At 44.7% G+C, this 24963-nt stretch overlaps 1 protein-coding gene and 1 long non-coding RNA gene across 4 annotated transcripts in view; one reads left to right on the forward strand and one right to left on the reverse strand.

Annotated features, from left to right (window-relative positions):
- LOC112909427 (uncharacterized) overlaps positions 1-21568 on the forward strand; it is a 51307-nt gene extending 29739 nt beyond the window's left edge. Inside the window, exons 3-4 of the long non-coding RNA XR_012001718.1 lie at positions 8055-8164; positions 21418-21568. This is a non-coding gene — a long non-coding RNA (uncharacterized lncRNA). The remainder of the gene's footprint in view (positions 1-8054; positions 8165-21417) is intronic.
- LOC112909418 (T-cell-interacting, activating receptor on myeloid cells protein 1) lies at positions 9038-19969 on the reverse strand. 3 transcript variants are annotated; one of them, XR_012001716.1, is made up of 7 exons: positions 19360-19478; positions 19171-19263; positions 18293-18583; positions 17727-18023; positions 14010-16482; positions 12673-12748; positions 12513-12594 (listed from the first exon to the last, which is right to left on the reverse strand). XR_012001716.1 is itself a non-coding variant. In XM_072758934.1 (5 exons), exons 3-5 carry the CDS (start codon positions 18540-18542, stop codon positions 16319-16321), a joined length of 711 nt encoding a protein of 236 aa, XP_072615035.1. In that variant the 5' UTR covers positions 18543-18583; positions 19360-19478; positions 19816-19969; the 3' UTR covers positions 11721-16318. The 3 variants fall into 3 exon arrangements, 2 of the variants coding, with proteins under 2 accessions (XP_072615025.1, XP_072615035.1); XM_072758934.1 differs by lacking the exon at positions 19171-19263 and adding an exon at positions 19816-19969 and having other exon boundaries at positions 11721-16482; XM_072758924.1 differs by lacking the exon at positions 19171-19263 and having other exon boundaries at positions 9038-16482; positions 19360-19498.
- Positions 21569-24963: the final 3395 nt, after the last annotated feature.

Consider the following 24963-nt stretch of genomic DNA (forward strand, 5'->3'; position numbering starts at 1 on the left):
TATACATAAACCACATCTTCTTTATCCATTCATCTTTTGATGGACACCGAGGCTCCTTCCACAGTTTGGCTATTGTGGCCATTGCTGATAGAAACATCGGGGTGCAGGTGTCCCGACGTTTCCTTGCATCTGAATCTTTGGGGTAAATCCCCAACAGTGCAATTGCTGGGTCGTAGGGCAGGTCTATTTTTAACTCTTTGAGGAACCTCCACACAGTTTTCCAGAGTGGCTGCACCAGTTCACATTCCCACCAACAGTGTAAGAGGGTTCCCTTTTCTCCGCATCCTCTCCAACATTTGTTGTTTCCTGCCTTGTTAATTTTCCCCATTCTCACTGGTGTGAGGTGGTATCTCATTGTGGTTTTGATTTGTATTTCCCTGATGGCAAGTGATGCAGAGCATTTTCTCATGTGCATGTTGGCCATGTCCATGTCTTCCTCTGTGAGATTTCTCTTCATGTCTTTTGCCCATTTCATGATTGGATTGTTTGTTTCTTTGGTGTTGAGTTTAATAAGTTCTTTATAGATTTTGGAAACTAGCCCTTTATCTGATATGTCGTTTGCAAATATCCTCTCCCATTCTGTAGGTTGTCTTTTAGTTTTTTTGACTGTATCCTTTGCTGTGCAAAAGCTTCTTATCTTGATGAAGTCCCAATAGTTCATTTTTGCTTTTGTTTCTTTTGCCTTTGTGGATGTATCTTGCAAGAAGTTACTGTGGCCGAGTTCAAAAAGGGTGTTGCCTGTGTTCTCCTCTAGGATTTTGATGGACTCTTGTCTCACATTTAGATCTCTCATCCATTTTGAGTTTATCTTTGTGTATGGTGAAAGAGAGTGGTCCAGTTTCATTCTTCTGCATGTGGATGTCCAATTTTCCCAACACCATTTATTGAAGAGACTGTCTTTCTTCCAATGGATAGTCTTTCCTCCTTTATCGAATATTAGATGACCATACATTTCAGGGTCCACATCTGGGTTCTCTATTCTGTTCCATTGATCTATGTGTCTGTTTTTGTGCCAGTACCACACTGTCTTGATGACCACAGCTTTGTAGTACAACCTGAAATCTGGCATTGTGATGCCCCCAGCTATGGTTTTCTTTTTTAAAATTCCCCTGGCTATTCGGGGTGTTTTCTGATTCCACACAAATCTTAAAATAATTTGTTCTAACTCTCTGAAGAAAGTCCATGGTATTTTGATAGGGATTGCATTAAACGTGTAAATTGCCCTGGGTAACATTGACATTTTCACAATATTAATTCTGCCAATCCATGAGCATGGAATATTTTTCCATCTCTTTGTGTCTTCCTCAATTTCTTTCAGAAGTGTTCTATAGTTTTTAGGGTATAGATCCTTCACCTCCTTGGTAAGGTTTATTCCTAGGTATCTTATGCTTTTGGGTGCAATTGTAAATGGGATTGACTCCTTAATTTCTCTTTCTTCAGTCTCATTGTTAGTGTATAGAAATGCCATTGATTTCTGGGCATTGATTTTGTATCCCGCCACGCTACCAAATTGCTGTATGACTTCTAGCAATCTTGGGGTGAAGGCTTTTGGGTTTTCTATGTAGAGTATCATGTCATCGGCGAAGAGGGAGAGTTTGACTTCTTCTTTGCCAATTTGAATGCCTTTAATGTCTTTTTGTTGTCTGACTGCTGAGGCGAGGACTTCCAGAACTATGTTGAACAGCAGTGGTGAGAGTGGACATCCCTGTCTTGTTCCTGATCTTAGGGGAAAGGCTCCCAGTGCTTCCCCATTGAGAATGATATTTGCTGTGGGCTTTTCGTAAATGGCTTTTAAGATGTCGAGGAAAGTTCCCTCTATCCCAACACTCTGAAGTGTTTTGATCAGGAATGGATGCTGTATTTTGTCAAATGCTTTCTCTGCATCCAATGAGAGGATCATATGGTTCTTGGTTTTTCTCTTGCTGATATGATGAATCACATTGATGGTTTTACGAGTGTTGAACCAGCCTTGTGTCCCAGGGATAAATCCTACTTGGTCATGTTGAATAATTTTCTTAATGTGTTGTTGGATCCTATTGGCTAGTATCTTGTTGAGAATTTTTGCATCCATGTTCATCAGGGATATTGGTCTGTAATTCTCCTTTTTGGGGGGTCTTTGTCTGGTTTCGGAATTAAGGTGATGCTGGCCTCATAGAACGAATTTGGAAGTACTCCATCTCTTTCTATCTTTCCAAACAGCTTTAGTAGAATAGGTATGATTTCTTCTTTAAACGTTTGATAGAATTCCCCTGGGAAGCCATCTGGCCCTGGAGTCTTGTGTCTCGGGAGGTTTTTGATGACTGCTTCAATTTCCTCCCTGGTTATTGGCCTGTTCAGGTTTTCTATTTCTTCCTGCTCCAGTTTTGGTAGTTTGTGGCTTTCCAGGAATGCATCCATTTCTTCTAGATTTCCTAATTTATTGGCATACAGCTGTTCATAATATGTTTTTAGAATCGTTTGTATTTCCTTGGTGTTGGTAGTGATCTCTCCTTTCTCATTCATGATTTTATTAATTTGAGTCTTCTCTCTCTTCTTTTTAATAAGGTTCGCTAATGGTTTATCTATCTTATTAATTCTTTCAAAGAACCAACTCCTGGTTCTGTTGATCTGTTCCACAGTTCTTTTGGTCTCGATATCATTTAGTTCTGCTCGAATTTTAATTAACTGTCTTCTTCTGCTGGGGGTGGGGTCCATTTGTTGCTTTTTCTCTAGTTCCTTTATGTGTAAGGTGAGCTTTTGAATTTGAGTTCTTTCCAGTTTTTGAATGGATGCTTGTATTGCGATGTATTTCCCCCTCAGGACTGCTTTTGCTGCGTCCCAAAGATTTTGAACGGTTGTATCTTCATTCTCATTAGTTTCCATGAATCTTCTCAATTCTTCCTTAATTTCCTGGTTGACCTTTTCATCTTTTAGCAGGATGGTCCTTAACCTCCATGTGTTTGTGGTCCTTCCAAACTTCTTGTTGTGATTAAGTTCTAATTTCAAGGCATTATGGTCTGAGAATATACAGGGGACTATCCCGATCTTTTGGTATCGGTTCAGACCCGATTTGTGACCCAGTATGTGGTCTATTCTGGAGAAAGTTCCATGTGCACTTGAGAAGAATGTGTATTCAGTTGAGTTTGGATGTAAAATTCTGTAGATATCTGTGAAATCCATCTGGTCCAGTGTATCATTTAAAGCTCTCGTTTCTTTGGATATGTTGTGCTTAGAAGACCTATCTAGTATAGAAAGAGCTAGATTGAAATCACCAAGTATAAGTGTATTATTATCAAAGTATTTCTTCAGTTTGGTTATTAATTGGTTTAAATATTTGGCAGCTCCCACATTTGGGGCATATATATTGAGAATTGTTAAGTCTTCTTGTTGGATAGATCCTTTGAGTATGAGATAGTGTCCCTCTTCATCTCTCACTATAGTCTTCAGGGTAAATTTTAATTTATCTGATATAAGGATGGCTACCCCTGCTTTCTTTTGAGGACCATTTGAATGGTAAATGGTTCTCCAACCTTTTATTTTCAGGTTGTAGGTGTCCTTCTGTCTAAAATGAGTCTCTTGTAGACAGCAAATAGATGGGTCCTGCTTTTTAATCCAGTCTGAAACCCTGCGCCTTTTGATGGGGTCATTAAGCCCATTCACGTTCAGAGTTACTATTGATAGATATGAGTTTAGTGTCGTCATATCTATTCAGTCCTTGTTTTTGTGGATTGTTCCACTGAACTTCTTCTTAAAGGGGAGTTTTAAGAGTCCCCCTTAAAATTTCTTGCAGAGCTGGTTTGGAGGTTACATATTCTTTCAGTTCCTGCCTGTCTTGGAAGCTCTTTATCTCTCCTTCCATTTTGAATGAAAGCCTTGCTGGATAGAGTATTCTTGGTTGCATATTCTTCTCATTTAGGACCCTGAATATATCCTGCCAGCCCTTTCTGGCCTGCCAGGTCTCTGTGGAGAGGTCTGCTGTTACCCTAATATTCCTCCCCATAAAAGTCAGGGACTTTTTTTCTCTTGCTGCTTTAAGGATCTTCTCCTTATCTTTGGAATTTGCAAGCTTCACTATTAAATGTCGAGGTGTTGATCGGGTTTTGTTGATTTTAGGGGGGGATCTCTCTATTTCCTGGATCTGAATGCCTCTTTCCCTTCCCAGATTCGGAAAGTTTTCAGCTAGGATTTGTTCAAATACATATTCTGGCCCTCTGTCCCTTTTGGCGCCCTCGGGAACCCCAATTAAACGTAGGTTTTTCTTCCTCAGGCTGTCATTTATTTCCCTTAATCTATCCTCATGGTCTTTTAATTGCCTGTCTCTTTTTTCCTCAGTTTCCCTCTTTGCCATCAGCTTGTCTTCTATGTCACTCACTCGTTCTTCCACCTCGTCAAGCCTGTCGTTAGGACTTCTAGCTTGGATTGTATCTCATTTAATTGATTTTTAATTTCTGCCTGATTGGATCTCAATTCTGCAGTCATGAAGTCTCTTGAGTCCTTTATGGTTTTTTCTAGAGCCACCAGTAGCTGTATAATAGTGCTTCTGAATTGGCTTTCTGACATTGAATTGTAATCCATATTTTGTAACTCTGTGGGAGAGAGGGCTGTTTCTGATTCTTTTTTTTGAGGTGAGGTTTTCCTTCTAGTCATTTTGCTCAGTGCAGAGTGGCCAAAAACAAGTTGTATTGGGAAAAGGAGAAAAAGAGAGAGAAGGAAAGAAAAGAGAAAAAGAAAAAAGAGAAAGAAGAAAAAAAAGGGGGGGGGAAGAGAAGAAAAAGAAAGAAAGGAGAAAAAAGAAAAAAAAGGGGGGGTGGGGGACGCAATCAGAAATCAAGAAGAAAGAGAGAAAAGAAAAAAAAAAGCACAAAACAAAACAAAACAAAAAAAAAAAAAAAAAACAAAACAAAAAAAAACACGGGGGAGTATCTTCCGATTCTGTGTTCTTTAAGTCCCTTGACTTCCCTTGGAACTTGTCCCTCTAGCTGGTCTTCTGGGGGAGGGGCCTGCTGTGCTGATTCTCAGGTGTTAGCACTTGGGGGAGCTGCTCTGCCCCTGCCTGGTGCAGGGCTCAGTGGGGGTTGTTCACCCCGTGAGGCCCCGGGAGGAAGCCACAGTGGCGGGGGCAGCTCTGGGACCCTGAAGTCAGCCCCCGCAGTAGCTCCGGGGCTCTCCGTCTGCAGGGCCTGGAGGCTCCCATGCGGGGCCGCTGATCTGCTCAGTTCCAGGCAGGAGCGTCCTCGCTGTCCTGGGCCCTCCCGGCCTCTGCCTGTCCCGGGGGGAGGCCGGATCCTGGGCTGTGTCCCGGCGCCCTGTGCTCCGGGGCCTGCGCTGTTGGATTCGCGCTCCCGGCGGTGCAGCCCCCTCCGCGGAGCCGCCACCCGAGCCCCTCCGAGCTGTTCCCAGAGTCGCGCCGCCCCCTCCGGGCTGAGCTTCTTCCTCCGCCCGAGCCGCCGCTGCCGAGCTGTTCCCGGAGCCGCGCCGCCCCCTCCGCGGAGCTTCTTCCTCTGCCGGAGCCGCCGCCGCTGAGCTGTTCCCGGAGCCGCGCAGCCCCCTCCGCGGAGCCGCCGCCCGAGCCCCTCCGAGCTGCTCCGGGTCCCACCGTGCGCGCTGCAGCCCTTAGGGAGCTCGGCGCATCTCCCGGGGCGCAGTTCGTCTGTCACTGTCCCAGGGAGCCCGAGGGCATCCCGCCTTTCTGGGGATCCTGCTCCAATTCCCCGGGAGGCCTTTCCGCGGGGAAGGTCGGTGCAGCTCCTGCTCCTCCGGGACGGGGCTCTCCTGTCCTGGGGACACTCGCCCCGGCCTCAGCCCGGCTCCTCGCGGGGCCCCTCCCCCTTGGAGGTCTTTTGTGTCTTTATTTCTTTTTCCCCGTCTTCCTACCTTGATAGAAGCGCGAACTCTTCTCACTGTAGCATTCCAGCTGGTCTCTCTTTAAATCTCAGGCTGAATTCGTAGATTTTCAGGATGATTTGAATGTTTTCTAGGTAATTTGTTGAGGACAAGTGACTTGGAGACCCTACTCTGCCGCCATCTTGCCCCTCCCCCTCTATTTTGTATATTTTTAATTGGAGTTTGATTTGCCAACATATAGTATAACACCCACTGCTCATCCCATAAAGTGCTCCCCTCAGTGCCCGATTTTTTTTAAAGATTTTAATTTATTTTAGAGAGAGTGAGGGGGAAAGAGAGAGACCAGGAGCAGGGGAGGGGGGAAAGGCAGAGGCAGAGGGAGAAGCAGGCTCTCCACTGAGCAGGGAGCCCCATGTGGGACTCAATCCCAGGGCCCTGGGATCATGACCTGAGCTGAAGGCAGATGCTTAACCAACTGAGCCACCTAGGGACCCCTAGAATAGCCAGAATAATTTAAAAATTATTGATAAACCAACAGCCTCTGTTTTCAGGATGTAAAAAACTACAATAATCATTATAGTGTGGCATAGGCAAAAGTATAGAAAAATAGATCAATGGAACAACATAGAGTTCAGAAATCAACTCATTAAATTTATGGTAAACTGGTTTTTAAACAAAAATCCCAGAGTAATTCAGTAGAAAAAGAACAACCCTTTCAAAAGATGGTGCAGAAACAATTGGGTAAATCTGTATGTTAAAAGAATGAACATTGAGAAATGCTAATTCAAAGAGAGTTCTGAATGGGAAACAGAATGAAGGTGGCTACTTGCCGAAAGGACTAGCTTGAACATCTGACTTTGGCAATAGCTCACCGCTAAGGAAGGGTATAAGAGATTCACCTAAAGGCAAAAAGCCTGTTGTTTCTTAGTACTCAGGCTGACTGAGCAGAAGGGCTCTGGGGATGGACTGAAGACAGAAGCTGGGTTGGTGATTTGTGATTATGGGAGATGGATGCAGGAACAGAAACAAAATGTTACCTGGAGAAGCCACACTTCTCAGGCAGTCAGATGAGAGGAAGATCTGAGCTGGAGAGAGCTGAGATCTGGCGGTGATCCACAATAATCTGGAGCTAAAGAAGTCCTTGGTATCTCCAGTGCTGAACCTAAGGCCTGGAACATAGTATGTATTCAATTTTTTTTTTTTTTTTTTTTTTTTGTCGTATAAACAAAGCTGGACCAAATTTTTAAAAAAAAAAAAAAAGAAACTTGACTTTTACCTGATACCATCCATAAAAATTTTAAAAAGATAATAGACCTAAATGTAAGGGGTAATACTGTCTTACAAAAGAAAACAAGGACGCACAATCTACGTGTGGCAAAGATTTCCTAGATAGAATACAAAAGCTCTAACTGTGAAAGAAAAACTCTTATAATTTATAGGCTTCATGAAAATTCAAAACTTTGGCTTTTAAAAAGATGCAAGTTTCATTTTAAAGTGCAAGGTGAAGGAGCAGACTGAGGTAAATATTTGCAATACTTATCTGTTAATAATGGACTTGTACCTAGATTATACATATTCTTACAACTCAGTATCAAGATTAACAACCTTATTTATTTATTTATTTATTTATTTATTTATTTATTTATTTTAGATTTTTATTTATTCATGAGAGAGAAGGGAGAGACATAGGCCGAGGGAGAAGCAGGCTCCCCACACGGAGCCTGATGTGGGACTCAATCCCAGGATTCTGGGATCATGATCTCAGCCAAAGGCAGACACTCAACCACTGAGCCACCCAAATGCCCCAGCAACCCAATTTAAAAATGGGCAGAGTTGGGATGCATGGGTGGCTCAGCCAGTTAAGTGTCTGACTCTTGATCTCAGCACAGATCTTGATCTCAGGGTCGTGAGTTCAAGCCCCACATTGGGCTTCATGCTGGGTGTGGAGCCTACTTAAAATAAAATGGGCAACATATTTAATCAGATACTTTATTAGGAACATATGTATATATCCCGTAGTACATGAGAAGATGTTCAGTGACATTAGCTGTCAGGAAAATGCACGGTAAAGCCACATTGACCAAATAAATAAGGATCCCAGAAACAGATCCACACACTTAATGGAAGTTTGCTTTATGGCAGAAATGGTATATCATTAGGGAAAAGATGTTCTGTTGATTTTAATTAATTAATATTAATTAATATTTTGTTGGATTACTCTTTATGCCCAGGTCTGTCCTCTGCCCCAGCTGAGGAGTACCGAAGAGGAAACCATCATCTTGTCCCCTCAAGTACCTCTCAACAGGGGTGAGAATGAATGTTCCACTGGAAGCTGTTCAAGGTCAGTGGGTTTAACTTGATCAACACCCATCATTCCCCTGGGCAGCTATGGGGCCTATAAGTACAGAAGGACAGAGAGGTCAGGGGAGGGAGGAAGAGAAAGATTATTTCTCCTGGCCTCCAAACACAGGTTATCCACCAGAAATACCCTGCTCCCCATCATCTATATCTAGGGATGTCTGAGAAAGTAAACAGTACTTGTTTTTTTTTTTTTCCTTCCACCTTTATTGTCGGTTTTAGTTGGTGTTTTACAGGGAGAGAAAATAGATGCTAAGTGTTTCTATAACCAATGGGACAATCAAACATGGTAAAGAAATAATCTCACCTAAAGGCCATTGGCTCTTCTACTGAGAAACAAAGTCTCCATGATAGTTCGGTGCTTAAAGGACCGTATCTCTACAGAAGCCCAAGGAAAAAAAAGTACTTAGCTGTTTAATGTGGATCCTTGTGGAGACTCCTCCTGGCTATACCAGGCTTCAGCCAGCAAAATCCCAGTGATAATCAGAAACATGGTAATGAGACACAGTGGGATGAGGTTAACCTTGGTGTAATCCCCCAATGTGGCACCTGGAAAACTGAGAGAATGAGATCATCACTGGTATCCCTTCTTCTCTAATAGGTCTACCGAATGTGACTCTCACACACCCACTTGTGTTTCCTGGCCAGTGATCAGTTGTACCTTCACTGAAGTTTTATTCACTGAAAACGTGATAGAAGATTTAAGGAGAGCTGTAGTGGTCCTTCTTTTGTCTTCTTTCCTTTATATTCTCTCTGCCTTATCTCTCCTTTCTTCATTTTTTTTTTTTGTTCTTTATCTCATTTCCACCCTCCCACATTTCTTTCTCCCTGCATATATTAGGAATTAGTCTTAGGAGCACACAAAAGACTTAGAGGACTTTTATTGCCAAACAAAGTCCTGCAAATGGTTGGCCTGATATAACAGAAATGTATTATTTCACAGTCTGGAGGTTAGCAATCTAAAGTTAGAGTGTTGACAGGGCAATACTTTCTCCAACGACTCTAGGAAAAGATCCTCTCTCTTTGCATCTTGCAGCTTCTGGAAGCTCCAAACATTCATTGGCTTGTGGCAACATCACTCGAATCTCTGCCTCTGTTTTCACATGGCCATCTTCCTTCTTGTGTCTTTGTGTCTTTACTTTTCATGTTTTAATGACACCAGTCATATTGGGTAAGAGTCTTCCCTAATCCAGTGTGACTTCATGTGAACTTAACAAATGATTATCTGCAAAGACCGAGTAATGCTGTTTCCAAAAAGATCACAAACACATGTACCAGGAGTCAGGAAGCCTCAAACATATCTTTCAGGGGATGAAAATCAACCCAATATAGCACCAACAGAGTGTTGAGATCTAGTATCTGCCCCAGAATCCTCCTCAGAGCCTTAACTTCATACAAGGAGTGAGCTCAGGAATCTCAGAATTCAGCAGCTAAGGATCTGGGCCAGGGTGCATTTCGTTGCATCAAAAAGTGCTTGAGATTGGCAGTGGCTCTGGTTCCTAATGAGAAGCCTGCACATGTGCCATCCCTCCCAGTAGAGCTGGGCACAGCTATTGCATATGAACAGGGAATGTCTCACCTCATGCATCCCAGTTACTGCAGAGTCTGTCTCTAAATTCAGTAGTAATGGACACCTGGGTGGCTCAGTGCTTGAGCATCTGCCTTTGGCTCAGGTTGTGATCCTGGCATCCTGGGATCAAGTTCCGTGTTGGGCTCCCCACAGGGAGCCTGCCTCTCCCTCCGCCTATGTCTCTGCCTCACTCTCTCTGTCTCTCATGAATAAATAAATATCTTTTAAAAATAAGTAAATTCATCAGTAACAATATTCCCTGAGGCAAGGCCCACGGAGAGAAATTCGTAATGATGCTACCATATTTAGAAAACCCCCTCCACCTCTCATTACCGACCATACAGACCTTTACTTCTAGTTATAAAACATTCAATTCATTGACTACAAGAAGAATGAGTAAGACAAAAAACAAAGTTATAAACTGAGAAATTAGTGTTTAGCATCCAAGGTAGCAGAATTATAGTAGGAAACAAAAGATAATTTTAGAAGGTGATGAGTAGTATGGGCCAGGAGACACAAGTAGGTACTACACGCATGATGCAGTCTGCTGGGGAAACACGATATCTGGAAAACAAGACAGAGTTATCAGGAATGGAATCACTAATGCCAACATAAACCAAAATTGTAATAGCTGCAGACAATAGTAGATGACTAGCTTAATAATCTTAAAGAATGACATGAGAAATCATCCAAGAAGGCACAAAAAAAGACAAAGAAATGGAAATGATGAAAGACTTAAAAAGGACATAATGGACATGATGGAGAAATGAGAATCAGAGACTAACAGAACACTCTCTGATATATATACATTTTTTTCCTTATCATGCAAAACCTTACCTGTTACCAAGATTTCAAGGTGGTTATTGGGTGTGAGGTCAAGAAAGGAGCCTTTATCTGGTGGTAGACACCTCTGCAGTTTCCAGTATCATTGACTGTCACGTTTTGAAGAGAAAAGTCTGCCCGTTTTCCTTCAGGTCTATGGTGCTGTACATGCTTTCTAGTACTTACTTGTCTTCAGGAGAACCAACATCACATGTTCAAGCATATTCTGGCCTGTGGCACTACAGAGTCACATTTCTTCCCTGGGTCACCTTAGGCTTGGAGAGAAGGTTTGGGCAAACTTCCTGTAAGAGAAGATCACTTCCTGCAAGGGAAGATTAATTCCTGTAAGGGAAGATTACTTCCTATAAGGTAAGGTCACTTCCTGTAACAATGTCAGAGGTAGCCTGGTTTCTCTCCTTCTCTTGGCCTTCTGGGAGGGAGCTCTCACACAGGAGAAAAATGGAAGATCCTTGATTTTGGCCCTCTCTCAATACCAGGGCAGTGATTTTGCTTCCACCAAGGCCTGGATTCAATCAGCTGACTCTGAATTATTCTGTTTTTCTCAGTTGGGGACATGGAGGGTGAGAGCCCCTTATCTTCCAGTCTTTTGTTCTTCCGTATTCTCTGTGCCAAGGAAGACTGTGTGTCAGGCCAAGACCAACCTCACCTGTAACCACCAGCTGGAGAGTTTCTGAAAGGGGCCTTTTCCATGGAGTATTTGCAGGTGTACTCCCCAGCACCACTGTGAGTCAGGTTGAAGAGCTAGATTTTAACCTGGATCCCTATAGAACTGAGTAGCTGCATGGGATCCACGAGTGGCTTTCCTTCCTTTCTGAAAACAAATTTTACCTTCCTGGTAAGAGTTGAGCATGTCAGAATCACATTACTTTGGGAGATACCACCCAACTGGGTGAGTTGCTGAGAGAAGGCTTGGGAAGTGACCCTGGAAAGTAGTAGAGTTCAGATCAGAACACATTCACCTTACTTTCCATCTAAAGAAGGGGAAGGAAAGGATGGAGAATTTGGGATGAAAAGGCAAGCTGCATTAGTTAAAAAAGCATTCACCTATTCACCTACACATTCATCTATTGCGTCTCTTTGGCCAGCACACAACCCTGTAAAAGAATCACCTATGAGATATAATCTGTTTTTTTAAGATTTTATTTATCTATTTGAGAGAGAGTGAGACAGGGAGAGCACGAGTGGAGGGAGGGGAGGCAGAGGGGGAGGGAGAAGCAGACACCTTGCTGAACAGGGAGCCCAGCACAGGGCTAGATCCCAGGACCCTGGGACTATGACCTGAGCACAAGGCAGACACTTAACCAACTGAGCCACTCAGGCACCTCAATATAAGCCAGACATGTGTTTCTAAGAACGGAAATTTCCTTTCTTTTTCCTGTATGGAGGAACAGTTTAATGTTTCAGGGGAAAAGTGAGAAGTTATTAGGACTTTTAGGTGTAAACACATGCATACATCAAGAAAATTAAATCTGCAGTCTGTGAAAATGGAAGATAGTGGACATGTTCCAAGGTATGTGAAGGAAAGCTATTGAAGTCAGAGGAACCCAGGAAATGGAGGAAGGACAAGTGTAGAGATAGCAGAGGCCTGTGGACACCTGAATCCACTTGGAAGTTGCACATGGGAAACAGCATTGACCCCCACCTCTGGATGGAGCCTGGTCCCTATGCATCAAAGACGTGGACCTTTGTCCTTTCTGCCCAGTCCCTGCAGAATGGATGGAGCTCCCAGGACAGACCCTTCCTCATTGTAATGGACCACCCTGTATGAACAGGATACAAGCCACTTCAGATATTGATGAAACTGAGTAGAAGGTGAAAGACCTACATCACACAACTTCATGTAATAGCACAGAGCAAAGTGAGCAGATTTAATGAGCCTCTAGAATCTAGAGGTCAGAGAAATGTGGTAAGAACTTACATCTAGTCATGGTGCGCAAAACAGAGCTGAGAACCACATGCTATCCTTGTCTGAGGAAACTCGGGGTTTTGGCACAAAAATCCTGCAAACAGACATCCTGAGCTGTACCCCATTCCACACCCAGGAAATTTTAAAACAACTTTATCAAGATGTTATTCACCTGCTGTATAGTTCATCCATTTACAGTGGACAATCCTTTGGGCTTTCCTGTCTTCACAATATGGGCAAACTTCACACTGTCAAATTTAAAACACTTCCATGACTTCAAAATGACACTGCATTACTCTTCAGTTTTTGTTGCTTTTCCCTACTTCCACCATCTCCAGCCCTAAATAACCACTAACCTACTTTTTCTGTGGGTTTCCCTATTCTGGACTTTCATGTGAATGGGACTGTGTGTAGCATGGGTCTTTCATGACTGGTCTTTCACTTACCATGTTGAGCTATTCCTCTTTTGTCTTTAGAATTTCCCCTATTCAGCATCAGTTTCGTTACTCCCAAGGACATTTCTGTTTTGAGGATGCCATACTTGTATCCACCCAAATTTCCTATTTTAACCCACTGGAAACAGTAATGACTTTAGAGACAGACAGGCTGGACTTGTGTTTTAACTGTTCTGCTCATTCTATGTGTGGCCTTGAGCAGGATCCCTCAGAGTTAGTCTCAGGGTTCTCATTTATCCCTGCAGGCCTGATTCCCACCATGCAGGACTGTTTGCAAGGGTCAGAGTGGTATTTCCTGTAGGGTGGAATATGAACCATAGGTTGTCAAAGGAGATTATTTTAGGCAGTGTAGTGACACATTATCCTGTAGCTTTGATCCCAGCATCGGAAAGTTATTACCCATTCAGCCAGGCCCTTCTGATCACAACGAGGAGAGAAGATCCATTTATGGATCTTCTTTAGAACAACTTTATCTCTGGCTCATTGCCCTTTATAGCTAGGAAGTGGTTGGCCATGGGCTCAGAGACCTGACAAGAGCATGAGGCTAAAATGTCCTAACGTTTTCTGCCTTTCATGGTATTATATATTAATTCTCCTTTATCAAGTGTGTGACAGTGCATTATTAAACTATTGCTAAGTAGCTTCCATTTTCAAGTAAGTATTTATTTAAAGAAAAAATGTTGACTCACTGTTAGTAAATTATTGAATAAGTAAAGGTGGTGTAGGCATAGCATACCCTCATGAATGTGGAATGTACAAATCTGAATATTGGAAAAAACTTAAGTGGTGGCTGTGTGTAAAGCCTCCAGTGCACGTCCTGACATGTGTGAAGCAGTCAGTAAATACAAGCCCGTGTTACCTCTTTTGTATTCTTCACACCTCTCAATCTGTTATCCCACCCTCATCTTGAACCCCGGCACACGATCCTAAGGAACTTACCAAAGCAGAGGAGGGAAAGGAGTCCCAGGATCATACTGGCCCTGCAGCCTGCTCTACAGGCCTCTCATCAGCTTCACAACTATGGGACAAATGGAAGCTTGGTGTGGGCACTGACCTCTGTCCTCCAGCTTGTTCCTTCCTTCTCACGTGATCCATAGGTTTTGTGTTACACCCCACTCAGGAAATAAAGACCAGGTAATATGACATAAAGCATACTGGGAATGACGAAACCTTAAAGATAGAGAACAAACTGGTTGGCTGCAGTGGTTTTGGGAAGAGAGGTGGGTGTGACTGTAAGGCACACTGCAAGAAACATCTTTATGGGGATAGACTACGTGAGTATGTTGACTGTGCCAGTGGCCAGATGAATCTGAACGTGATAAAACAAAGAACCCTGCACACCCATTGTACTAGTGTGTCAGCTTCTTGGTGTTGATATCGTCATGGACAATAATGGAACCATTGGAGAAACCGGGTGCAAGGTGGAAGTATCTGTACTGAGTTTGCAACTTCCTGCAATTCAAAGGATGTGAAAGTAAAAGTAGATTCTGATTGAAGACGAAACATAGCCTAAAGCAGACGTGGGCAGCTGCACATTAGGGAGCAGGAACATCACAAAGGCTCTTCCGTGCATGGCCAAGGCAGAGACTGCAGCAAGAGGTGGTTATGTAGACTGAGTAGCTAGTGTATGTTTGATGTGCCACACCCGTGCTGGCTGTAAATCCCGAGTTCTGTCCATTTTGACCACTCTTGACCAGAGAGCAATGAAAGAGGTCTGTTCTCAGGAGGAACCATGAGTTTTAAATGTTGAGTGGAAGGGACAGAAACATTCTCCTGTTGCCTGAGCCTACCAGAGCATCCATATTGAGAAAGCCTGCCACAACATACACAGCCCAGGAAAAGCACCTGTCTGCCTCCAGCACCCTGAAGCAAGACTCCTCCATGATCTGATGAAAGCCAATGTAACAAAAGGAAGCAGATGAAATGAAGAATTGCTTTGGCAAGAATTGCTTCTCTGATCAGAACTAGGTTTTTATAAATGTATCTCCTGAGTTATAAGAGAAGAGATAACAGTTGTAAAGTATGAATGAGGGCTGGTGCCTGGGTGGCTCAGTCAGTTAAGCATCTGCCTTCAGCTCAGATCATGATCCCAGGATCAAGCCCGACGTCTGGCTCCTTGCTCAGTGGGTAGTCTTCTTCCTCTCCCTATGCCTTTCTCCCCTGCTCATGCTCTCTTGCTGTCTCTTAAGTAAATAAATAAATAAATTTTAGAAGATTTTATTTATTCATTCACGAGAGATGCAGAGAGGGGGGGGGCAGAGACACTGGCAGAGGGAGAAGCAGGCTCCTCACAGGGAGCCTGATGTGGGACTCGATCATGAACCTCAGGATCATGCCCTGGGCCAAAGGGAGACGCCCAACCACTGAGCCACCCAGGCGTCCCTAAAATCTTTAAAAACATAAGAATAAGTATTTGTGAAAAAGATCAAGAGTATTAACAAACAACAGGCCTTGAAAAGCAAATATCATGGGTAATATTTCACACGTGCACAGGAAGATGAAAAAATTCTGGGGACAACTCATGAGCAATTTGATGCTATGAAGCCAAGAGGAAGTCTCCCCAAATTAGGTAAAATATTGGGGCTTTGTTAATTAAATGTAAAAGGCATGTGTGATAAGTACATAAATTTAAATTGTTGACTAATTGCTGGTCCAAAAGCCCAGAATGGAGAATGGAGAGGAGTCAATAACTATGCAGGAAGCACTGTTTTCCCCACTTTTCAATGGAATAAAAGTTCCTGCAGAAGTGACTGCACAGGCTACACAGCTTGACTCTGAAGCTTTAAGTATTTTTTCAGGTCATCCAAATTTATCAGGCATGTTTTTATGCTCCAGCCTATTCTCTGCCCCAAGTGAAGCTACAGCAAGAGGGAACCCTCTTGTCCTCGAGTGGTTCTTCATAAAACTAAGAATGCAGGTTCCACAGGACAATTAAGAATCAGCAGGTCTCTCCATCAACACTCATCATTCCCTAGGCAGCCAGGGGCACGTGAGTAGTATAGACATGAGGTCAGAAGAGGGAGGAAGGGGAAGAATATTATTTCCCTGGCCTCCAAACACAGGCTCTCCACGAGGGAAAACCGCCCCACTCCCATCCTCCACATCTAGGGGTGTTGGAAAAAGTACAGTAGTCCTCGCTTGTTATCTTCTCCCACAATAATTAGGGCTTCTTCATGGGAAAGAGAAAGGGTGCTAAATGTTCCCACAATGAACAGGACAGTCCCATATGGTGAAGAAATACCCCACCAAAAATGCCATTTGTATCCATGTTGAGAAACACAAGAAGTCCCCCCGGCAGAGTTTGGTGTTTCGAGAACCCCGTGCCGCTATACCACCCATGAACAAGAGAAGCACTCAGCTGTTCTACACGGATCCACGTGGAGGCTCCTTCTGGCTGCACCAGGCTTCCACCAGGAAAGCCCCCATAATCACCACAATTATGGCAGCCAGACCCAGGCGGATGAGGTTGTCCGTGGTGTAATCCCCCGATGACCTGGTGTAATCCCCCGACGTGGCACCTGGAGGAGCTGGGAGAGAGAAGAGGATGAGCGCCAGCCAGGAGAGGAGCATCCTTCCTTCTCAAGTGGATCTGCCCAGTGTGACTCTCTGCACCTGCTTGTATTTCCTGGCCAGTGGTCAGCTGTACCTTCCCTGACGTCGGGATCACTGAAAACACAACGTGAGACTTCAGGAGAGTTGTAGTGGGGTCTTCCTTTGCCTTCTTCCCTCTGTGTTCTCTCTGCTTTACCTCTCTTCTTGTGTTTCTTTGCTCTTCATCTCATTTCTACCCTCCCACACTGCCATTTCCCCTTCTCCCTCCTTGTGGTAGCAATCAGGCTTAGGAGGAACCCCCACAACCCAAGTTGCTGCACAGAGCGCTGAAATACCTCAGTGGCTGTGTCTGCTCCCCTCCTCCTGCCAAGACTTACTGCAGCCAGGGAGCTCAAGGAGACTCAAGCTTAGAGGCTGAGCATCAGGACCACCATGCATTTCATTTCAGCTTCACCCAAGAAGAGCCAGGGCTCGGCATTGGCCCTGGTTCCTAGAGAGGACCCGCATTTGCATCTTCCAACCCACACATGCCATGAGTGCAGAGCTCCTGTCCGAGACCATCAGCAGCAATGTTCCCTGGAGGCAGAGTCTGCAGGAAGACCCCCCGTGATGCCCTCTGCACCTCTCAGGGCTGCCCACCCAGACCTTGCTTGTTAACTACAGGATGTTTGCGGACCATGGCACACACACAAACACTTAAAACACCCAGGAAGCATGGCATGGCCTCCAATGAAGTAACGTTCTGCCAAACACAGAAGATCAGTTTAGAAGACACCACATTTGTGCCACAAAAGCAGGCAAGTGGGGAAGCACCACGTTCTAAGAATGACAAAGGTACCACCATGACGTTGCCATCACCGGGATGACACACAGGTGGCAGAAGGGGCCCTGGTTGTGGCGGGACGGATCGTTTGGAGGAACGACTTGAGATGTTATCCAAGAAGGCAAAACAACAAAGGCTGAAGACTAGAAAGTAGGAAAGGAGAGACTTAAAAAGGAGATGACCGTGAAAACAAAGGAGAAACAGAAATTGGAAAATAACAGAAGAAATGCTCTCCAGTTAAAAAATATATATATGTTGTACACCTGAAATGGATGCAATGTGATGAGTCAATATAGGTCAACAGAACCATAGAAAACAAATAAAATAGCCAAAATAAAAAGAAATTAATCAATTAATTAAAACTTTAAAATGCCCTAAGAATCATGCAAAACCTACCTCTCACCTGGATCTCCAGAAAATTGCTAGGCTGTGAGGTCAAGAAAGGGGCCCCTATCTGGAAGTACACGCAGCTGTAGTTCCCGGCATCACTGACTGTCACACTCCTGAGGGAGAAGTCTGTCTCCTTCCCTGCTGGATCCTGGACCCGTATGGGCTCTGCTGCTCCCGCCTTCAGCAGAGCGAACTTTATAGGCATGAAAATATTGTCTGGCCTCTGACACTGCAGGGTCACGGCTTCTCCTGCGGTCACCACACCTCTTTGGTGGGCTTGGAGGGAAGGTTTAGGGAACTCTCCTGGAAGAGAAGAGAGCTCCAAGGTCACGGGGAGAAGCCTGAGATCCCCCACCCACCCTGTTCTCCTGGCAGGGGTCCCGCCAAGTGGGAGAGATGACAGATCCCTGGTCTCACTCTCTTCTGACTCTGACTACAAGCCCTGGGTGATGCCCAGCCAAGTCGTTCTGCTGCTGTGTTTCTCCATCTCCCCTTCCCGCCCCCCGCCCCCCCCCACCTCCCGGGGGTTCCTCCCCACACCTGTCCCTATTACTCCAAAGCACCCTCCTCACCTGTCACCAGCAGGAGGAGGACGTCACTGGGCTGTGAACTTATTTGTGGGAGCTCTCGTCTATAGTATTCGCAGGTGTACGGTCCAGCGTTACGGGTTTTTAGGTCATTGAGGTGAAATTCAGCCACGCCCTCTGTGGAAGCCAGTGATTGCAAGGACTCTAAGATATTTCTTCCCTTTCTGAGAACAAAGTTGATGTTCTTGGTGGAAGTCTGGCATTGCAGTGTCACATTGCTCTTGGGAGGCATCATCCAGCTGGGCCAGGCACTGAGGGAGGGCTTGGGAAGGGTCTCTGGAAGGAAGCAGATTTGGGGATGGGATTTGGTGCCTGAGCTGCTCTCAGGAAGTCCCTTTAAGGAAAGGGAAGGGACATGGGGAGTTTGGAGTGAAGGAGAGAGAGGGTCTAACTGAAGGAACTCACCACCAGTCATCCAGCTACTTTGGCCAACACACAGCCTTGTGAGAGAATCATCCATGAGACACGAGCACCCGCCTGGAGCCCCATCCTAAGGGGTCTCCCGGGGGGGGGGGGCGCTGCTGCTGAGAACAGACCCTGGAGATCATGCACCTGGGTTCTTACTTCCCCTCACTGGACTGTGGCTGCAGCTGTGCTCTCAGCTCCTGCCCCATTTCTCCAGTAAGGTCTCCTGTGTGTCCCTCACCTCACATGGCACCAGGACTGGTCCTGGTTCCACAGATGATCCACAAACCCCTCTTTTCTCAGTTTCTATTCTGCCTGAACTTCTCTTAATCTTGCATTTCTTTCAATCTGGTGTTATAGTTGGGGACCCCCCCACCTCACCCCACAGAGGAGGAATGGGAGGTAAGAACCATGAGAAAGATAGGGGAGCACGAGGCTTGAATGTGACCTTAGCCCACCTCTGAAGCTGTTTGTGATTCTGAGTGGACGAGAAGTTCTGCTGATGGTCTCATCGAGGCCAGAAGAACCCCCGTGCCGAAGGCTGCTCTGTGCTTTGAGTAACAAATTAAGATGGATATCGTTTGTAACTAAGAGAACTCGTGGGTGTTCATGGACCTAATACCCCGGAAGATGCAGGATATCACTACCTGTGAGGAGGTGGAAGCCAGGGAGTCTTGTTCTTCACCTCAGCATCCCCAGCATCCACTCAGGTCGTGGCAGATAGTAGGACCTCAGCGAGTGCTCACTGATCGGCTGACGAGATGGCCTGTGTAAACACAGCTCAGCTTTTATAAGGATGTGAAAAGAGGCAACCTCACCATAACTTCCCCATTCTCATCCCACCAGGCCAGCTGTTTTCACAGCTCCCCAGGTCACCCATGTCCTCTTGTGAGTAAGGTTTGGCTCAGAGACGGATCCAGCTCTGTCCCTGGAAAAGGCTAGTTAAGTCAACCTCAGCCTTTAATCTGAGGGCTTTCTGATCCCATCTTTTCCATGATCTCTTTTCATCCCTGTATACTCCAACAGGACAGAGTTTACCACTTGGTCCTCTGAAACAAGCCTCAAAGAATCCACATGGATATTCCAGAAAGGAGAAAACATACCTTCCTTCCTTGCCCCCCACACAGGTGCATCTGTGAGGTACTCCAACTCAGGTGTTCTTAGCCTTGGCCACACATTGTGCTCTCCTTGGTGTGGAGACTGTTAAAGATCCCAGGGCACAGACCAAACCACAAAAGCCTTGAGTCAGAATCACTTGGATTGAACTCAGGCACCAAACTTTTGAAATCTCCCAGGTGATACAAGTATTCAGCTGAGTAACCAAACCTAGATAAACATTTCTCAAGATTGCATCATAGATATTTGGAATATGTTGGTGTAGAAAAAACTTGCAAGTGACAGTAGTTATGTGCATTTCTGACCATCACAGGCATCCTGCCATTAATGCCCAAATGTGGTATATACCGTTTTGCCTGAGTTCTAAGATCTCTTTAAAAATAACATCAAGCCTGCTTACAGAATTTATTGGAAGAGAGAGATTGTTCTAACTCAGCAGATACTGGTTGGACCTGTGTTTCTAAGAGATTTGTTTACTCTTTTTCCTTTTTGCCTATGTTAATGGAACAGTTTTGTGTCTTAGTAGTGAAAAGGGGAAAGTTACCAGGCCTTTGTGCTAAAATTCCATGGGCACTCCAAAATATTACATTGCACGGTTTGCAAAAGGAAAGTGATAACTGAGGGGGGCACTTGACGGGATGAGCACTGGGTGTTATTCTGTATGTTGGCAAATTGAACACCAATAAAAAATAAATTTATTATTAAAAAAATAAAAATAAAAAAGGAAAGTGATAAATAGCCAAATGGTGAAAAGACCCAAGCATCCACCAAAGGATAAATGGATATAGAACAGATATGTGGTCTGTACAACAGAGGAATACTATTCTTCTATAGAAAGAAGTGGAATTCTGATAAATGCTACAGCATGAGTGGAGTTGGAAAACATTATTCTGTGTGAAATTAGCCAAACATAAAAGGACAAATATTTATGACTCCACTTACCTGAAGTACCTAGAATAGGCAAATCCATGGAGATAGAATGTGGAACAGAGGTTATCAGGAGGCCAGAGAGAAAGAGAGGAAAAAAAGCTTATTGATTAATGAGTACAGAATTTATGTCAGGGATGTTGAAAAAGTGGGTTGAGGGCTTTGCACAGCTCGGTAGATCAGTGGACACACCCTCAGGTTAGATTGGATTGGTCATACATTCCAGACCCTAGGACATCTCATCTGATCTCATCTCCGTCTTCAGCAGGGCAGCTGCTCAGGGGCCTGGTAACTTAGGGGAGCAACAGGAAGTCCACTAGGAGAGACTCATTGTCTCTCAAAGACAAACACGACAAAGAAAAGGTTGATCTCATTGACGTGAGGAAGATCAGGAACATTTGAAAGGTAGAAACAAGCCAGGTGTCCACCAATAGGTGGGTGGGTAAACAAAACATGATCCATACATAAAACTGAATTGTACTCAGCCATAAAAAGAAATGAAAATTTCATACAAGTTGCTTGGGAGGATCTCTGGAAGGGATGCTGGTAGAATCAGTGTCTAAATCAGGCAGAGGAAAGTGAATGAAGTAAGGAATTAGGAACATAAAAAGATCATTTTTTGAGCATGGACTGATCATGTGTGCTTGAACCTGATTTTGAAGGTAACTGTGAAAGATGAGGGAACTTGTAACCATGGACGTGTATTCCTCAAGGCCCCACAAGGACTGTGTGCAGGATTGGAATCCTCAGAACTATGCTGTGTTCATCACATCCCTGCGTTCTCTCGCATACAAACAGGTGTGTCCTCCCAAGGTGAGTCTTTGACGGTAGGGGTGCTCCAGGGAGGAGCCTGGAGCCTGGGGATCAGAGAACTGTAGTGGTAGCAGGAAGCTGAGTGCAGAGGGCCATGCAGAGGAGGGTCCTCCTCCCCTAACTTTTTCTGAATAACAAGCTTTGTTGGTGTCCGGAAACCAGTTTATTCTGAGGTACAGTTCTAGCTCCATAACCAGGGACATTCGGAACCACTCTACCTCCTCAGGCTTTTTCCGAAGTCCTTTCAGACATGCCTAAGGTGCTGCATACCACAGACCCCACGTGTGTGTTCCTCTTAATTTGACATCATGGCTGAGTGGAAACATTTTTGGAGCTGAGCGGTTCTGGGTTGAGATCTGGCTTCCTTACCACCTGTGCAATCTGAGGCAACTCGCTCACTTTGCAGACTCAAATTTGATGCCTGATCTATAAAAATGTACCTCATTCTCTCTTGCAGGGTTTTTCTTTTTTAAGGGGGGGGGGTAGATCAGAGTGATATTTCCCAAATGTAGAACACATCCCATCAGTTTTATGTGTGATGATTTTAGGTGGAAGAAAGGACAATCAGAGCGTTACATGGGGGTGCCTGGGTGACAGAGTTAAGCATCCAACTCTTGGTGTCCACTCAGGTCGTGATCTCAGGGTTGTGGGATGGAACCCTGCCTGGGGCTCTGCGCTCAGAATGGAGTCTGCTTGAGATTCTCTCTCTCCCTCTCCCTCTGTCCCTCACCCTCACCCTTCTGTGTGCATCCACTCTCTCTATCTCAAATAAATAAAAAGAGAGAGCATGTGAGAGAGAGCATGAGTGGGGGGAAAGGCAGATGGAGAGGGAGAGGCAGACTCCCACCGAGCAGGAAGCCCAGTGTGGGGCTCAATCCCAGGACTCCGGGATCATGACTTGAGCCAAAGGCAGATGCTCAACCAAATGAGCTACCCAGGTGTCCCTCAAATAAATAATCTTTAAAAAAAAAAAAGCACTATATGATTGCATGCAGTATGCAGTCCAGGAGAGCTGATTATATCACCAAGGAAACTTCCTTGAAGCTAGCCTCTGATATATGTGGATCGTGGCTTATTGCCTTTAGAGCAAAGAACTAGCAGGTCTCAGGCTCAGAAGCTTGATGAGGACCAGTGTATAGTTACATTATCCTAACATTGTTTCCTTATCACTGGATTTACTTTATAGTCCTTGTATTTGACCTGGATTTTTCTGATAGTATCAAGATTTTTGCTGATAGTATCAAGATTTTTTCTATTGTAAGCACTTTTCTTTAAGGAAAAAAGGTTGAGTCTATATTAAAAACAAAACACATTAAGCCAATAAAGTACAGGTAGCAAAGGCATTCAGCAGAAACCCTGAACTTGGAACAAGACTAATCGAAATTTGTAAAGCACCGGCTTACATTATGTAGCATATGCATTGCACTCAGCAAGATTTCTGATATATAGTATGCAGCCGATAAACCAAAGCTGATGTTTTATTTTCTCTTTCCATCCCCAGTCCAAATCTCTTACCCCACTTGATCTTAGCCAAGAGGCCGAGAAGCGATACCAAACCTCTTACCAATTCTGTTGTTTTCTGTGGTCCCAATGTGTGCCCTGTGACACTTACTGAGACAGAGGAGTGGGAGTAGTTGGGAAATCATGGCAGCACGTCACTTTCTGCCTGTCCAACGCCTACTTTCAGTTCTGCAGTCCACGGGTGGGCGAGGAGCTGGGGTGGCCATGGCCTTGCCCTGAATCCACAGTGTCGAAGTAATGATTTTTCTCAGACTTTTCAGTTCCTCCTTCCATGCCGCTTTCTGAAAATGTTGTTCATGCTGCCGATTGCAACATACTCTTTGCACGCTTGGCTTCAAAGACTTGGCTCACAGAAAATCCTCATCTGTCACAGATTTCAGGCATCAAATGTGTGCCTCCCCCTCCCCCCAGATGCCCAAGGCTTGAGCCTGAAGAGTTCCTAAGAGGAGATAAAGGTACCTCACTGTTGAAAATATTGGAAAATCCTGGATACTCAGGTTGCTAGACATTTCCCCACTGTCTTAAGAGCTAAGGACTATAGCCAAATAGTTCTTCTTCTTCTTTTTTATATTTTAAGATTCTATTTATTTATTCATGAGAGAGAGAGAGAGACAGAGGCAGAGACATAGGCAGGGGGAGAAGCAGGCTCCATGCAGGGAGCCTGATGAGGGACTCGATCCATGGATCAAGGATCACAACCTGAGCCAAAGGCAGACTCCCAACCGCTGAGCCACCCAGGCATCCCTTTCTTTTTTTTTATAAGTAAATTCAGTGCCCATCATGGCGCTCAAACTCACAACCCTGAGATCAAGAGTCCTATGCTCTACTGACTGAGCCAGCCAGGTATCCCACCAAATAGTTCTTTTACTAACTATGCCATGAGGTTCAGTTGCTAAAGCAGACTGATAGAACCCACATGTTGTGTGTTGTAGGGGAAGGATACAATATAGAAGCTGTAGAGCATTACAACGAGAGTGTGCATCCCAGACAAAAAAAGGATTTCTCTCCTCTCAGCTGCCTAGATGGACTTTCTCTCTTGGGTCAGAGGGTCACCAGCATGTTCACAAAGTGTCTCAGAACAAGGAAACCCAAAATGGGTGTTTGGCTGGGGTTTCCTATTCCATGGCAGGCATGTTGGCCGTCCCAGTGGCAGAGGCCTCTGGAGGGTCTCACAGGACCCAGTGTGAATCATCCTTCTCACATTGACCAGTAAATAGCACTGAGAAGCTGGCACAGACCTCTCCAGAACTGCTTGGACCTATTGTTGCAGAGAAACACTATTAATCATTAGACCTCATTCCATGACCAGAGGTCCCTGTCATGAGGTACACGTGTGTCAGCACCATGCTTGAAGAACCATCATGCGTGGGCACAGTGCCACGTTCTTCAGGATTTGCAGTGATTTTGGTGAAGCCATGGTGTCTACACCCACAATCGTTTTTGTCTGCTGGGAAAGCTGTGTGTGACTCACAGGCTCTTACTTAGCCAAGAAATGAAATTATCAGAAGATCTGAAATGGCAACTTTCCATTCTTTTCCACCACCCTCACTGATTTGTCTCTAGATAGCAAAATGTGTCTCTGCAACTTAAAAATGTAAATCCCGGTTTACCTACATTTTTACCAACTTGCTGACTTCATGGTACAGGTGAACCAGTGTGCTTCTTGCCAAATCATATTTGGTAAAATTAGAGTGCCAGGGGAAGATTCACTGGAAATACGTAAAGTGAGGGGCAGCAGGGCAGATTCCCTTGTGCAAAGACATAGACATAAAAGGGGCAGGTGCAGGAGTTGGAACCCAGCTCTGTGTCAGAAGCCCATTCCCTTTCCAGAAAACCATTTGAAGCCCCACCACCAACAACATTGTGTCAGCCAA

The sequence above is a fragment of the Vulpes vulpes genome, chromosome 1 (assembly GCF_048418805.1).
Source record: "Vulpes vulpes isolate BD-2025 chromosome 1, VulVul3, whole genome shotgun sequence".
Taxonomy (NCBI): Eukaryota; Metazoa; Chordata; class Mammalia; order Carnivora; family Canidae; genus Vulpes; species Vulpes vulpes.